This window comes from Periplaneta americana, chromosome 1, assembly GCF_040183065.1.
Source record: "Periplaneta americana isolate PAMFEO1 chromosome 1, P.americana_PAMFEO1_priV1, whole genome shotgun sequence".
NCBI lineage: Eukaryota > Metazoa > Arthropoda > Insecta > Blattodea > Blattidae > Periplaneta > Periplaneta americana.
Window position 1 is genome coordinate 130,033,120 of NC_091117.1, and position 17,328 is coordinate 130,050,447.

The following is a 17,328-nucleotide window of genomic DNA, read 5'->3' on the forward strand; positions in this document are numbered from 1 at the left end:
TTTTCCTACACAAATGTTCAACGAACTCTCAAATACACTGTTAAATTACCACCTGATCATAACCCTCACCACACCCTCCATCTTGCCGATCTCAATTTCAGGGGGTTATTCTTCAAGATATTTCAAACCAAAATGTTTAATAAAATTTTGCTCGATTTTACTTCCTTTTCGAGATAAAAATTGTTTTATATGTAACATTTCATAGCATGTTTTGGGAAAGCCAACAATTTAATTCCCAATATGCTCAGTTTAAGAGAACAGTGTATTGTGATAATAAATGATTGAAAGAATTTTAGTTTTGTCCTTTGTATGAGCAGAAATTTCACCCGAACAAATGTAACATTTATTGAGAGGAAGATTGACATAAGTAACAATATTCGTTACAGTGGAGGCAGATGAATTAAGGTTGGTAGCGCAAAAAGCGCAAGAAGTATGTTGGCACTACTCCAGACAAATACTGCAGTTGAGCCAACAAAACTAAAATTATTTTAATAATTTATTATCAACAGTAATCTCACTAGACGTTTTGATTTATCTAGAGAAAATCAAAACTCGAGTGGGATTTAATTGACTCTTACACGATTAGAAGAAAGTATATAAAGATTAGAAGTAACGAAGTACTCCAATACAATAAAATATTAATTGACTTACGAAAATACAACTGTCTTCAACATTACAAATATTACGCTAGATGCATGCTAGATGGCAGTAATGTCTTTATACAGACACTGTAATGATTACTATTCAATAAATCTTAATATTAAACAATCTCTGATACGTGACTATCCATAATATAGCAGAAGTTTTTTTATCCTCTCAGAGCAGAAGCTATAACATAACCTAACTGATATACACAAGTGTTAGAAAAGTTTTAATTAACGACGATGACATAAAAAATAAACATGAATAATTTTAAAAGGAATAATTATTGAATGTACAATTTTCAAATTTGAATGTGGTTGGTGGTTCAATTGATGTTATATTGGACGTGTGCGTAATAGAAGTGGAACTCGTTGATTTAGGCCTACATGGTGTATTCAACTTATTCAGAATTTCCGAATGAATAATTTTAAAAGGAATAATTATTGAATGTACAATTTTCAAATTTGAATGTGGTTGGTGGTTCAAATTGATGTTATATTGGACGTGTGCGTAATAGAAGTGGAACTCGTTGATTTAGGCCTACATGGTGTATTCAACTTATTCAGGATTTCCGAATGGTGCTCTTCATTTATTTGTAAATCGGATTTCAGAAGATGCATAGGTATGATCAGTGATTTTTTATTAATTCTTGTTCTTGAATGCCAGTGCGAGTCATATTTGAAAGTGCTGTGCATCGACTGGAGTGGTTTGTAATTTTATGTTTTTTTTTTTTTTTTTTTGACGTCCAGACGAGCGCAGTTTCAAATGTTGGCAAACAAAGAAACAAATGCTAGGGACGCGATAAAATTAAACAAATGCTAGGGACGCGATAAAATTGTGCGATAAGCAGCCATGATTGGTTGAAATACGTCCTTTCGTACCGTTTTATTGGTCAAAAGTAGTATGACGCAGTAAGAGTGTAATAGTCATAATGAACTGACTGAGCATACTAGGAATTAAATGAAAGGCTTTCCCAAAACACACTATGAAATACTTCATATAAAACAATTCTTATCTCGAAAAGAAAGCAAAAAACGAGCAAAATTGTATTAAACATTTTTGTTTGAAATACCTCAAAGGATAAACCCCTTAAATTAATGACATTACTTACGATTCATTCTGTATAGGTAGACTTAGGATATTGCATATTCGTAACAGCTGAACTATGTACAGTAACATTTACAATTCTCAATGATTTCTATACTATACTTGTTTTTTTGAAAGATGGAACATGACAGTTAAGCGGCCGAGCTTGGAACTACAGTACCATGTTGTCAATATGGACTACTACGCTGCCAGTTGATGAAAGCTAGCAATTGTCGTTAAGATGGCTGACGTTAAAACATTCATTGACAACTGACGCAAAGGCAAGAAAACAATACAAAAATCAACAGAGAATCAAAGACGAAACGTACCAATGCTAACATTGTGTGCACAATAATTGTCGCCAAGAGAGCTATTAAGCACTCGCCACGTGGGAACCGTAAGTTTGGCAATTCAACCGTTGCACAGTGGTCTAAAATCCATATTTAGGAGGACAAATGCAGAAAAATGACATGTAAAAAAAAGAAATTAAACCCTTAAATTATTTTTCCTATATAATTGAGTAACACTCAATTGATAATCTTAATCAGCGGAGGTGGCTGCATAGCGAGATAAGAAGCCGGTAACATGCCACATTTCGCCACCCAGCATTCTTACTCAGCAAGCGCCGCGAGTATGCCGTTTTCCTTGTGCTGTAACTGTGTTGTAAGTGGTCGATTCCATTCATATTTGGTATCAACATGTCAAGTAGTTCTTTGGGTATGTAACACTGTTTGTTTTTGTTACATTTAATGTTATTATAGTATGTAAAATTAGCATGAATGGACGCGGGACAAAATATAAATATAACCATTGAGTGCAGACTTTGCTAAGATAGAGAAAAAAAAAACCCCCTTTGGTTCGTCCAAAAATGATTTTTTTTTTCACTTCCTCCACTATTTACCTCTATTTTAAATCTAGTCTTAAGGTGCGTAGATTTGCGTAAGTAATAATTTATGAGCATTATTCTTTCGAGGTGCAGTATTGCAATTTTTCTCGGTTGCAGTTATTTCAATATCTGTGAACCGAATCTGCTTCCGCAGTATAATTCAGGGAATTCAAGATGACAGCTTGTTAATTATGTACCAAATAAGCTTCCCGAGTGTCCAAAAGGTGCAATAGTACCTAAAATGTAACATTTTTCCCCCCATAAGATTTTGTCTAAATGCATCCCCCTGTAAGGGGTACTTCTGTTCATGCCAACGTAAACAGAGTTTGTACACAAAACAAATGTACTAAGTGTAACTACTGTATAAAATTTCATAAAAATCTGTTAGATAGGACAAAAGTTACTAATTTTGTCTTATTGCGTCCCCTTATAAGGGGTGGTTACAGTTAGACCAACGTAATGAGAGCGTGTATACAAAACATACATGCTATCTGTAACTTCTTTGTAAAATTTCATAAAAATTTGTTAAATAGGAGAAAAGTTACTAATTTTGTCTAATTGTGCCCCCTAAAAGGGGTAGTTCTCCTTATACCAACGTAATCAGAACTTGTATACAAAACATATATGTTCCTTGTAACTGTTTTGTAAAATTTCGTACAAATCTATCAAATACGAGAAAAGTTACTAATTTTGTTTAATTGCGCCCCCCTATAAGGGGTAATTCCCCTTATACCAACGTAACGAGAGCTTGCATACAAAACATATATGCTACCTGTAACTACTTTGTAAAATTTCATAAAAATCTGTTAAAGAGGAGAAAAGTTACTAATTTTGTCTAATTGCGCCCCCTGTATAGGGTAGTTCCCCTTATACGAACGTAATCAGAGCTTATATACAAAACATATATGCTACTTGTAACTGCTTTGTAAAATTTCATAAAAATCTGTTAAATAGGAGAAAAGTTACTAATTTTGTCTAATTGCGCCCCCACTATAAGGGGTGGTTCCCCTTATACCAACATAACGAGAGCTTGTATACAAAATATATATGCTACCTGTAACTGCTGTGTAAAATGTCATAAAAATATGTTAAATAGGAGAAAAGTTACTAATTTTGTCTAATTGCGCCCCCTGTATGGGGTAGTTCCCCTTATACGAACGTAATCAGAGCTTGTATACAAAACATATATGCTACTTGTAACTGCTTCGTAAAATTTCATAAAAATCTGTCAGATAGGAGAAAAGTTTCTAATTTTGTCTAAATGCGCCCCCCTATAAGGGGTAGTTGCCCTTATACCAACGTAACGAGAGCTTGCATACAAAACATATATGCTACCTGTAACTACTGTGTAAAATTTCATAAAAATCTGTTAGGTAGCTGAAAAGTTATTAATATGTCCCGCTAAATTTGCATTCTAGACCACTGTGCGTTGTTACCATAGCAACAGACCTACCACGCTATGTGACATTCAGTTGTTTTTCCAATCGCAACGCTATCATGTCCCCATCTTAAAAAAAACAATTATAACTATGTACATTTCTTCCAATCTGAACGAATCAGACGACCCGTAAAACGACCCTATCTTTAAAAACAAATTGTGATTGTTAATATAACGAATAGGCTATATTGATGATTTTAATGAACACTGAACTTTTTTGCGTTACTTAACTTTTTTTTTTTTCAATTTGAACACCAATAACGAAAAACTACGCCGATTTAACACAATAATGAACACGTGTTATGTAAAATATAGTTTCGAGTAAATGTTACCTTAATTTTGGTCTAAGTTGCTGAAAGTTCATTACGACTTGTATTCATCTCAAGAACAGAAGTCAAGGTACACAACTCACCGAGCAGCATTTGCGACATCATTCTAGCCATTCCTTTGGTGAGATCATAAATGAAGAGCTCCACCGTTGCGCCCACGTCGTCCTCCATGCTGAATCCTTGTTTGTTTATCCGTCTTCTGGCTCCGTCAGGTCAATCGTAGCACCACCTGCACATTGCACTAGTATTAATCATCACTGTGATGTATTCTTACGGAATTCTGCTAACAAATATTTTCTAAATTGCCCAACTCAATGAAATCACATTTCAAGATCTCGGTCTTTCCGGTTTCTTCGAAGAGTTCCCTATGCCATGACAGCCAAGATTTAGAAATTTGTTTGTATGTGAGGAGTCTGTAATATCAGGCCTACTATTTTTGCGTTTATGCTAGGATATTTTTTGTCGTTGAGGATAAGTTTACAGTTAATGTTATAAGTGACTTTGGTACTACTTTTGTAGCGGATAAAATGATTCGATTCACTGTTAACTTCTATTTAAAATCGTCTGAACTACATATTTCAATACTTGATGTTTCTCAGCTTTAATACTTTCTATCTTCTCTATGTTATCAGTGGAAGGTATCTGGTCAAAAAATAACTTTCAAAAACTTGTTTTCAGATGCAAGTATTTTTGTTTTCACTTTTCCTATAATTCTAGTTTACATACAATTAATGTGAATGAAAATAACACAAGATTATATGGAGATATCACGGCTATACCAAACGAAAGAGAACTGTTTTATATAGGGTTGCGCTTTCAGCTTAAAAAAAAAAAAAAAAAAAAAAAAAAATTGGAGTTATCATGTTTCGACCAAACACCACAAAAATATGAACATGATTTAAATGTTATTTTGTTTGTTTGCCAAGACAATTTCTGTTTTCTTGTACTTTACTGTCTTATCTGTCTTTACACTCAGTACTTGTTTATTGCAAGAGAATATTGCTGCATTGTTTTAAAAAATGAGAGAAAGGTTTATATAATATGGTAACGATGTATTAATTTAAATGATTTAAATGCTCTCGCCAATTATTATTTTTTTCAACTTTTTAAAGCCTTCTGGTAATTCAGTGGGGCAGCAAGTGTCTGGGCAACCAGAAATGACATTTTGAATGATTTTGTCTGTAGCGTAAAATGATTTCTATCGTCACCACTGTTATTATTTTGAAGCTTTTATTTACGTTAATGATGTTAGAGAAAGCGCATTTTTCTGACGACGTCGTGCGCGGGCATCAAGCGCTTGGTATGGAAGAAGGAATAAGCAGCTGTTGGATTAAGAAAACAGTGGTGCACAAACTTCAAACGGAACGTGAAATTTTATGTCGTTATTTATATATATATTTTTTTCTGTTTGATATTATCTATATTGTCTGTAAAACAAAAGTACTAACACCAATTTCTTAATATTGCAGTTGTGTTTTAAACGTTAATAATAGAATAAAGAGTTAAGAAGGAATATTCACATTAATTTCATAGCAGTAGAACTATACTATACTATACTATACTATACTAAGTGGATGAAACACATCGTCCCTCCTCTAGCATACTAGCGAAAGTGACAAATTAGCGACTCTGTACTTAAGGTCTATACTGTACTATTTAATAGTAAGGGACGACATCATTCATAAAGAAAGTGATATCCCAAAGAAAGAGTATGACATAAGTTGTAATTGATACTAATGGTATCTTTAGCCTTATAAAAGTAATCAATGAACTAATCAATACAATATTATAGTACAAAGCAAAGTTACCTAAGTAGGCCTACTGCATATGTTTTAAGTGTAACTAATATTCCATAACAAAACTCTCATCGCATTATGCTTTTAAGGTGATGTTGGTGAGCAACATCCTACCATCAGAATATTAAATTATTTTCTCGAAACCTGCTGAAGCTATAGAGCTGACATTTTTACAACACATGGGCATTTATCTTTTGCTTATGATGTAACAGTAGTTGCTTTGTGAATTCATTTCCTTACAAACATTTTACATGCGAGTATTTTCAAAATTTGTAATGCACTATCTTCAGTAATACGTATTTCCGATATACTAGATTTACGAAAACATTGTTTCAGTACCTGGAAGGCTACTAAGTAAATAGGCCTATATCTGAAAATTTCACTTTTCTATAAAAAAAAAAAAGGTTGAGAAAATATTCCTTTTGAATAAAAAAAACCAAACTTTTGAAAAATGTGCATTACAATTACAAGTTACATTCTTATAATGCATTTATACTTCTCAGACAAATCTAAAAATTAACACGGAAACAGTTTTAGTAAGTTCTCTTCCCTTCATATATTGAATCAGTGCTGGCCATCCCTTTATACAGCTAGACCAAGCGGCATATACTACCTCTTTCGTCTGTCTTTCCTTTCCACTGTAAAGCGCTCAGCTCTCCTGAGCTCTAAAGCGTGCGCTTGCGCCTATGAGCATCAATTGCCATGACTGATTTACGTGGATGTAACAGTTCTAGGACAAAATAGTTATTTTAGTAGTTAGATTAAAATAATTTTTGTAAGTCAAGAAATGTACAGTACAAAATAATTTTTGTACACAGTGTTATTTGCGACCTGTGATGAAAAATGGATAGGCTACACCATGTTAAGACAGGTCCCAAGAAGCATAGCTTAGAGTAGAGATCATGAACTGGAAACGCGATATTTTAGTGACGGGTGAACACTTCTGAATTGCTAATTGCATATGAATTCTTACGAAAGTTATCGAAAAGAATGAAATATTCCTTTCCTCAAAGGAAAATATCGAAAAAAAAATCGAAGTTTCGCATTTTTTCGCATTTCTAATCATCCCTAGGCTTTATGAATGTGTGTGTGGGAAGTTCGGTAAAATTATGTAAATATTTGATTTAGATATATTTACACGTATAACATTTTAAAATCACTATTTAAGCAATTGGATCCCCATGTGCGATACAGTTATGCCTTCGCGATAGCAGAACGAAGAAGCCCTGCTACTCGCAAATGTCTAATTATACTGGTTCATAATTTTCACGCCAGTGGAGACGACAGAATAGGTTCAAGAGCCAAATACTTGCAGGTAGACCATGGTGACAACTTCTTACTCGGTTAAACAAACAATATACGCATAGCTATTTTTTCGGCATATATTCTATCTCCCTTAATAACGTCTGCATTTCGGAAGAATCGTTTAATAATGATAAGTTCGCAGCATTGAATTTAGTGGATTGAATTAACAGTATAGAAGTTTTAATTAAGTACAGGAAAATGTTTTTGCACAGGTCTATATTGCGCAGACTTCGCACTTCCAAGGCTGAAGTGAGAAGGTTTATATTTCAGATCTTGCCCAGTTTTTACGAGTGCTTTGTTTTGGCTCTGATCCTGCACGAGTTGTTCTGCTTGCTCTTAATACATCTCATAGAAACTCACCTAAACCCAGAAAATATTCACACAAAAAGTATGAGCTTCAGCCTTCTCTATACAAAAAAAAAGTTATTCTCTTCAAATTTTTTTTATTGGATATGTAATTATAATTTTGTTCTGTCTATTATAATTGCGGTTTTGCTCTCTTACATACAGACATATAGATAGGAGGATAGATGGATGGATGGATGGATGGATGGGTAGACAGACAGACAGACAGATAGATAGACAGATAGATATCAATAAATAATAAAAGTGAGTGAGTCAGTGAGTGAGAGGAATGAATGGACGAATAAATGAATAATTTAAATATTTACTATTGGATATTGACTTGAAAATTCCGGACTTGAATCTAGGAACAAATCGTAGGTTTAGAAACAAAACACATTAAGTAAAAAATATTACTTCTGAGAAAAAGACGTTTGAAAATTCTTGATAGAACTGAATCCTCAAAATGCTAAGTTACCTTTATTAAGTTGTTTCTCTTTAAGTGTATTTTATTTTTCAATAATAAGTTTATACACATACATTATATACGCCTTTTTCTCAGAAGTAATATTTTTGACTTAATGTAGTTTGCTTGTAAACCGACGAATATTCTTATGAGGGGCAGTCAAATGAAAACAGGTCACCATGGGTAGCCTATATCTCACAGTGGGCAAGTTGGTACCACTGGAATTTGATTGCTGAACTGGCATCTGGTGGCGACTCGCGAAAGTACAGTTACAACTTCTGCTTACACACTAGCCTAGATCATATATATGATCTAGGACACTAGTCGCTCATTTATTGTGCTGGAAATGAGGTTACAGTTACGTGTGTTCGTCCAACATCACTAATGGAGGGAGGTAAAGAAGAACAGCGAGGTGTAGTGCGTTTTTGACTGCTGAAGGAATAGGAGGACGAGAAATCCATCGTCGCATGTCTTCTGTTTACGGCGAACACAGCATGTCATGTTCGCGAGTACTGGAATGGCACAAGAGACTGCGAGAGGGACGCGTGTCACAAGACGATGCTCGCCCAGGACAGACTCATCGTGCCATCACTCCTGCTGTTACTGCTGAGGAAATCGACGGATCACTGTGGAACTTCATCGTTTGGTGGGAATAAGTCACGGTTCCGTACACGTCATTGCGACGAAGCACCTGCATTACCGAAAAATCTGCGCGCAGTGGGTTCCACATCAGGGGACGGAGGAACAAAAAATAAACAGAATGGGTGCTTCATTTGGGTCACTTGCAACGATACCATGAGGAAGAGTATGCATTTCTGTCCCGTATTGTCACTGGGGACGAATCGTGGTGCCATCATTTTCAACCGGAGAGCAAACGGCAGAGCCAACAATGGAAACTTATCAATTCTTCCCCACCGAAAAAGTCCAAAACAATACACTCAAGTTCCAGTAAAGTCATACTGATATACTTCTTCGATTCTAGGCGTCCTCTGCTTGTTGAATTTCTCGAGCATGGGGCCACAATCAATGCACAGCGTTATGAAGAAACTTTACAGAAACTGAGACGCGCCATTAGGAAGTAGAAACGCTCTGGAATGCTACCGAACGGCGTTATCCTTTTTCATGATAATGACCGCCACATACTGCCAACTCTGTGAGGAATATGATTCCAGCCCAGATCTCTCCCTATGCGATTTTCAAATTTTTGAAGAGTTGAAGAAAGACATTCGTGGAATTCGTTTTGCATAGTACGAAGACGTGTGTGACTGAGTAAAGAACTGTTTCGGTAAACAGCCCACAAGCTTTTTCAAGAATGGGATTGATCGTCTTGTCTCGCAGTGGGATAAATGTATAAACAGTTTGAAATAATAAATGTTCTATTATACTTTTTGGCATCTGACCCTTTTCATTTGACTGCCCTTCATACTATAAATTTCATTGGCGTTACTCCTACAACTAAAAAAATGAATTATCACTTTTAACGCAGAAATAACGGTTTCCTTACCATTTATTAATCCTTCAATCAAATTTTCAACATACTAAGAAACCATAAAAGTTAATAAAATGACATTAAAAGATATTGTGGAAGTGGCGATACTATAATACATCAGTAAAAATAACAAAAATTAATGTTACATAGCACCTGAAACGATTCGCAACTATTCAGCCCTTCTACCACGTGTGAATTATCTAAAGGACATAGCTAAATTAAATAATTTTATATGCACCCATAAATAAGATGAACTTACATTCTCTGTATTACACACAAAAGGCATTCTCTATAACCGAAAAATTAAGACATTTCACTTCTCGCTTAAGTAGATATAGTTTATATAATTTCAAAAATGTACATGAAATAGCTATACACAATGATTTATACTGTTTTTATACTTAGATATGTGTTTTCCAGTTTATTTGACACTGTCTCCATTTAAAAATTCATAAATGTGTAAATGCTCTCTGCTATTTTTGCTGAGAATATCTGTTTGCAGTCTGCGAAACTTCTCAGAAATCTCATTTCTGCTACTTCAACTCTTATTTTCTACTTTTTTGAGTCCAAACTTCAGACTTATGTAATAGAACTGGGAAGGTTATCAATCATTTGTAAAATTTTAAGAGAGTTTCTTTTCGTTTCTGATAATAACGAAATAGTATTTGGCAAGCCGATTTCGATAATTCGTAATGATATAACAGTCTATTGAAAACTATGTAGAGAGGTATTGACAGTTCAGCGGCTTCAAGGCGTCACTATAGTAACCGCTCAAACGAGCCAATCAGAGTTAACGGTGATAGGTTGGCGTTGCCGACTGTTCCATAGTGAGCACGTGGTGGCCAGCTGTTTTGTTCGGAAGAGTTTAATTTTCGTTACTATGTCACAGAAATTATTATTGGTGTTCTGTCGTAAAAGTTTGTTTTACAGAACCATGAGGAATGATGAGAAACAAAGGCAGTGCCAGTTCGCTCCATTAACATCTTGAGGTAATTGGTTTTTTATATTTAAAATCTAAATTCTTTACGATAGTGTGCAGAGAAGAAACTCTGCCGTGGAAGAATCCGTATCTCGTAGAGAAATTTGGATCTTTAATATATAATACACATACCGCCAGAATAACTATGAAAACAATAGCTGCGACAGTACGTGTATGTATCTAATGCGTGATTCGGATTCCGCATATTGCGGACAGATGGCAGGACTGTGACCATTTTCAAGTTTCACACCATTTCGGCGAGCCACACTATGCATGATTTGTATCTGTGGAGAGTTATGTCGTGTATTAGAGTGAGTGTACAGTATGTTAGATGTTATATAGAAAATATTCCAGTTTATTTACTAAATTACATTTTACAAAATTTTTCAAACCATTTATTCTTTTATCATTATTTTAGAAAGCTTTTGCTAGTTTCCTCGGAGTCGTCCGTGTACAAGTATAGACAATACTTACTGCAACCCTATAAACTGATAGAAGTTCTTCAAAAAGAAACACAATATACCAGATCGAATTTAATCATGTCAAAGTTGATATTATGTAGCATGTTCACATATTTCATTTTATCTCAATGTCAATATTGTATTAGCCATTACTTTGAACCATTAACCTAAGTTCATATTGCAGTATTATACAATAATTTTTAATGATGTTTAAATATATTCATGTAACCAACATCGATCTGAAGATGACCATTAGATGGTTGAAAACGTTAGTCAAATCCACTCTATACAAATAATAATGTAATGGGGTTTTTAATCTTTTACCTTGTTTGATAAGTTTGTAGACTAAAAACTATCTACGAGCAATAAACTACTAAAAATGTTCACGGTTCAAACCACCTCCCTCGTTTTCTTTTATTTATTCTTTTATATTTTAATTATCTTTCTGTAATGTAGGTACGAATTATTAGTGTGTTGCATTACGTTCCTTCATAACTTCGCAATAAATTATTGTTTATTCATTTCCTGTCATTTAAATGCTTGTTAGTTACAATGATAAGCATAGTAAAGATTACATTAGACTACTAAAGCATTTTATATTGTGAAATGTCGACTTATGAAATTACGAATTCTTCGGACGAAATTTTTCTCCATTTTCATCCAGGATTCAAACGATATAATCCGCATGCGCGAATTTCGGAACGCCCTCAATCTTAATTACATACTCGTATAATTTAAATATGTCCTTGAATTACCTATTAATGTTAATAAATGCCCAGTAATTACACTGGCAGCCAATCAGACGGCTTGTGTTCCTGGTTGAATTATAATATAGACCTACAATGCCGGAAGGAAAATGGGAGTACCGCGCAAAAACCTACACAAAATACAATTTTTATAAACATCATGAACGTGTATGGATTAGGTATTGTGACTTCTTTCCTTATGGCTCCATCTTTGTCTTGGTCGACCTATGTTCCTCTTTCCTATTGGTTGATACGTCCATGATAGATGTAATTTGGATTCACTCTTTACAAGTACCCTAGCCATTTTTTCTGGTAGAATTCTATATATTCTATAATACACCGTGTCCGGCCTAAAGGTTAACATTTTAAGAGAGTATATATTTTAAAGTAAGCCATACTTAATAAAAAAAAAAACTGATATTATCTGGTAGAGAAAGTCATGCCATTTAACATAAATTTCAAATAATTTCAACATGTGCACCCGCAGTGGTCCGGCAGATGTCCAACCTATACTCCACCTCCATCCAGGTATTCAGCAACATTTGCGGTGTGATATTAGCGAAGGCTTAATAAATCTTTCGTCGTAAATGATCTAAGTTCTCCACAAGAGTACTGTATATTTGGTCCTTCACGAATCCAGTAGGAAAAGGTTCAGTGGGGTCATGTCTGGGGAGCGTGAAGACCAAGCGATGGGTTCAGCCACTCTTCCAATCCATCGACCAGGCAACTCCTCATCCAAAAATTCTCGCACTTGGACCACAAAGTGGGGTGGGGCCCCGTCTTGCTGGAAAATGGTTCCAAGAGGCAATTGAAGCACAACGTAATTTTCCAAATAATTTGTTCCTGTTACTGTTCTCTCAGCGAAAAAAAAAAACGGGCCTATTATCCTATTCTTCATTAGTGCACACCACACATTTAATTTTGGTGGGTCTCTTTAAAAACCTCACGGACCTCATGAGGATTTTCACTACCCCACATACGACAATTATGTCTATTAACTTTCCCACACATGTGCAAAGTTGTTTCATCAGAGAAGCACACTTTATCCATGAAAGCACCGTCCTCTTCAATTTTATTCAAAACGGCTGCAGCGAAGTTTGTCGCTTACGTTTGTCATCAGGATAGATTCGTTGATGTAACTGAATCTTGTAAGCCCGTAGACGTAATCTTTTGTGGATTGCACAATGACCCGTGGAGTGCCGAGCTCTACAATGGCGCTCGAATCGACTTCTTCGGACTTCTTACGAAGGCCGTACGAATCCTTTCCACATTTTCCGCAGACACATTCTGTTTGCTATGTTTTCCACGGGTAGACAAAAGACTACCAGTTTCTCGTAACTGTCTACATCGCCGTGTCACCCAAGATTAAATTCAGGGCGAAAATTTCGTTATACACGCTTCACAGATTTCGTTTCAGCCAGCCCAAGAACAAAGAAAACTTTTTGTTGTGGTGTCCAATTGCCATCTTTGCACATTTTAATCATGTCATCATTGTTGTCATTGTTGCAAGCATAGGCTAAATTTCAAAATTTCAAGAACCTAATAATCATATATGAAATAATTTTTTATCGGAATCTGATACAATGAAAGTTATAAAAGTTTGTAGTGTTAAACCTATAGGTGGGACATGTTGTATTATCCACTTTATGTTTTTTCGAATGTTTGAATTTCGTTGATGTTTCATCCTAAAAGGAATCAGAATAATATAAGCTTTTGTTGCCTCTCGTTTTTGTTCATATTTTATTATACATCAACTTTCAATGCCTTAAAGAGCTGATTTTGACATAATATTATGAACTCCTGGTTTTATTTCGATTAACATTTGTTTACCAAAATATTGTCTAATCATTCCATTTTATTTTGATGTGTTTTTGTAATTTTATGGTTATGTCATTTCCTCATTTGATATTAGATGTCCCAAATTGCAAAATTTGTACTTGTTCTATTATTTTGTGATCAATAATTTTGACTCTTTGAATATCTTCGAAAATAACTCACTAATTTTCTTTTTGAAGTTGAAACTTTCATGTCATCTCTTTTCCCAGTTTTACTCTAATCATTAATTGCTATCTGAAGTTTATCTTCAGATTTTGCAATTATAACCAGGTCATCCGCATATAGTATTGTTTGTATTTTGTTTCTCCTGTTCAATTGGGTCCCATTTGTTGCTACTTGTTTACACGCCTTCACAATTTTGTTCACATAGCCTACTGTACATACTGAGTAGGTCTGGTGAGAGACCACTTTGTTGGCGTCGATTATTGTCCTATACTTGTTTATCTAGGTATTTTATGGAGTTCTTTATATTTTCATATAAAGTTTGGATTGCTCTCCTAAGCTTAAGTGGTATATATTCAACCACAACTACTAATTATGAGACAGGACCTTGTCTCTTTTGTGGAAAGCTCAAGGTCTGACAGTGCGTATAAATTGAAAACACGTAACACAGAACTTTAGCATTCTTTATTTACTTGATGCGTTTCCTTCGGGGGGGGGGGGGGGGAAAGGTAAATGTTTGGAATTCTATTTTTAGTGCACGACTTAAACCACAGAGCATTTAAATGTGCCATTGGGTGATGTGTATTCAGCCTGATGAAAGATTTAGAGCACATACGTCGGAATTTTCCATGATTTGCTGCACAAAGACGATCTTCAATTACAAAGGAAATCGCACCTCAAACTCAGTCACAAGTACAAGTTGGCGGCGGCCAAAGGCTCGTAAAAGCAGTTCTTCATTCGCACAAATTAGAAACATTTCTTCTTACATAAATATTGAATTGTAACTAAACTTTCCTCGCAGTGGCCAAAAAGGTCTACGTTAGTATTGTCGTATCAGAGCATAGCTTATTTTCAGGTTGACAACATACACTCGTATAAGAAAAACAAGTTACCGAGCCATAGTTTCCTCCAATTGACATTTTTATTGTAAGCTCGAGATTCAGTTTTAATCAAAGTGAGAAGTTCAGATTTATCTCCGTTCTACTTTGACATTCCTATTTTCTTCAGGCAAGTTAATTATATCCTTGTTAGACAAAGAGCCCTGCTGCTTGCAAATGTAAGTTATAATTCCGAGTCACAATACATGCGAAAGTGAGAGCGGAGAAAAAGAGCTTAATCCTCGAATAATAATAATAATAATAATAATAATAATAATAATAATAATAATAATAATAATGAGGTAAAATGGAAAAAAAAAAAAAAAAAAAAAAAGGTATCATACAGTGTCCACAAGTGAAACAACATAACACTCAGAAGAACAAAATCTACGCAAAAATTTCACTTATCTCATATACGAACTCAACTAAAAATATACTTAATATTTTTCCTTTTGGTGATTTAGATTTTACTAAGAGGAAATGAGAAAGAAATTTAAGCCACGACTCTGCAATACAATAACACATGAAATGGAACTGGAGTTTAAATATGGGGGGAAACGTATTACACAGGAATTTCAGAGATAATCGAACGCATATTGAACAGGGTAAATACCTATCACGACCAATCGACTCAACAAAAGGATTTCGACAAGGTTGCAGTCTTTCACAACTATTATTTAATTTATATTTGAAAAAAAAGATTTTAGAGTAATGGAAGAGATGCTGCAGAGGAATTAGCATACCAATAAGTCAGATGATTATTATCTACTTATCTTGAATTCTGCAGATGACCAGGCAATTTTCGCTCAGAACGGTAATGACGTAATTTATGCTTAAAAGATTTTATAGCCTATAATGGAGCGTGTGAAGTGGACAGACAGAATAAGAAATGAACTAGTGTTGGAAAGAGTGGGTGAAGAAAAAATGATGCTGAAACTGATCAGGAAGAGAAAGAGGAATTGGTTGGATCACAGGCTGAGAAGAAACTGCCTACTGAAGGATGCAATGGAAGGAATGGTGAATGGGAGAGGAGTTCGGGCAAAAGAAGATATCAGATGACAGACGACATTAAGAAATATGGATACTATGAGGACACTAAGAAGGCAGAAAATAGGAAAGATTGGATAAAGCTGGGTTTGCAGTGAAAGACCTGCCCATGGGCACTATGTATGTATGTATGTATGTATGTATGTATGTATGTATGTATGTATGTACAGTTACCCTTAAAAGGAATGAGACGACTCTTGGTCGTCGGAAGTTAAAGTTCTACAGCGCGGTTCACTCGATATCGACGTAACAATAAGTACCATAACGTATACAACAAGAATTGTTACAAGGACCACAACAAAGACAAGGACCAGAATAAGGATCACGAAGAAGATAGCCATTTAAGGCCACGATTTCACAACACAGCTCGAGTCACAAAATATCATTGCTTCTCTGTACCGAATGCCAAATGCCTGCTATTGGATCTACATTCTGGACTGCTACTGTCAGTGTCTTGTCTCGGTAGTTCATATAGCAGCGTGTCTGTTCCACTATACAACCGAAACGTCTCGTGTTCGATCCCAGGTAAAACTTTTTTTTTATTGAGGTGTAATTAATTTCTTCAGAGTTCCTCGACTGTCTAATTTGTAAAAAAATATGGAATAATTTATGCCCAATTTCTGGGTCTTACAAGTGGGCTGAACCTCGTCAAAAAATCTTACTTGGAAGTTAAAAGCATTCTTCCTAAACAAAAATCATAAGAAACAAAAAGAGACCTGTTAACTTAAAATCTTGTCCACATGCCATCAGCTTCTATTACAGCTCTAAGTCAATCCGGCATGGATTTCACGAGATTGTGGAATGGGTTCTGATCCCCGGCGAGATCTTCCCAGGTGTCAACAACTTGATTCCACAATTCGTCTCGATTTCGAGGGCGTCGGTGGGCATAGGTGGCTATTCTGTAGTGACATAAACATAGATTATCTCTCGGAACTTTTCCGTAAAAGTAAATTAAATTCACTCCTTGAAACTGACAACCTCAGTCATAACGTAATTTTCCCACCAGCATACAAGCTGAAGTAGCACAGCCATTGATAAAAGTTTTGTACACAGAATTAGACTCAATTTCTATTAGACAGAATCTATAATCAATGGCTTGTCTGAACATGATAAACAAATCCTAGGTGTTTCCAATGTCATTGACCAATTTCAAAATATTAATTTAAAAACTAAAAAAGGGTTGTAAATGCTGTATCTAGTGATTATATACATTTATGTCTACAAAATGAATCTTTGAAAAACGTATATGATTCTGGTACTACTGATATTAACAGTAAATGTATTGTATCTTTCACTTAATTTCAGAATCACTTCAGTGGATGTTCTCCACTCAATGTTGTGAAAAAATTCAAAAGTGAAAAAATGTAGATAACGCAGGGACTCAAAAATCTCATGTATTAAAAAGAAGAATCTATATGTAATGAGTTGCAATGTAATGAT

The 17,328-nt window shown here is 35.0% G+C and overlaps 1 protein-coding gene across 4 annotated transcripts in view; it reads right to left on the reverse strand.

Moving 5' to 3' along the window:
- The window catches only part of LOC138700920 (uncharacterized), a 205,283-nt gene that overhangs the window by 103,542 nt on the left and 84,413 nt on the right, over positions 1-17,328 (reverse strand). For all 4 annotated transcript variants that reach the window (XM_069827378.1, XM_069827352.1, XM_069827361.1 and 1 more), the window contains exon 2: positions 4,465-4,610. In XM_069827378.1, the coding sequence (XP_069683479.1) occupies positions 4,465-4,552 (88 nt within the window). In that variant the 5' untranslated portion in view covers positions 4,553-4,610. The remainder of the gene's footprint in view (positions 1-4,464; positions 4,611-17,328) is intronic.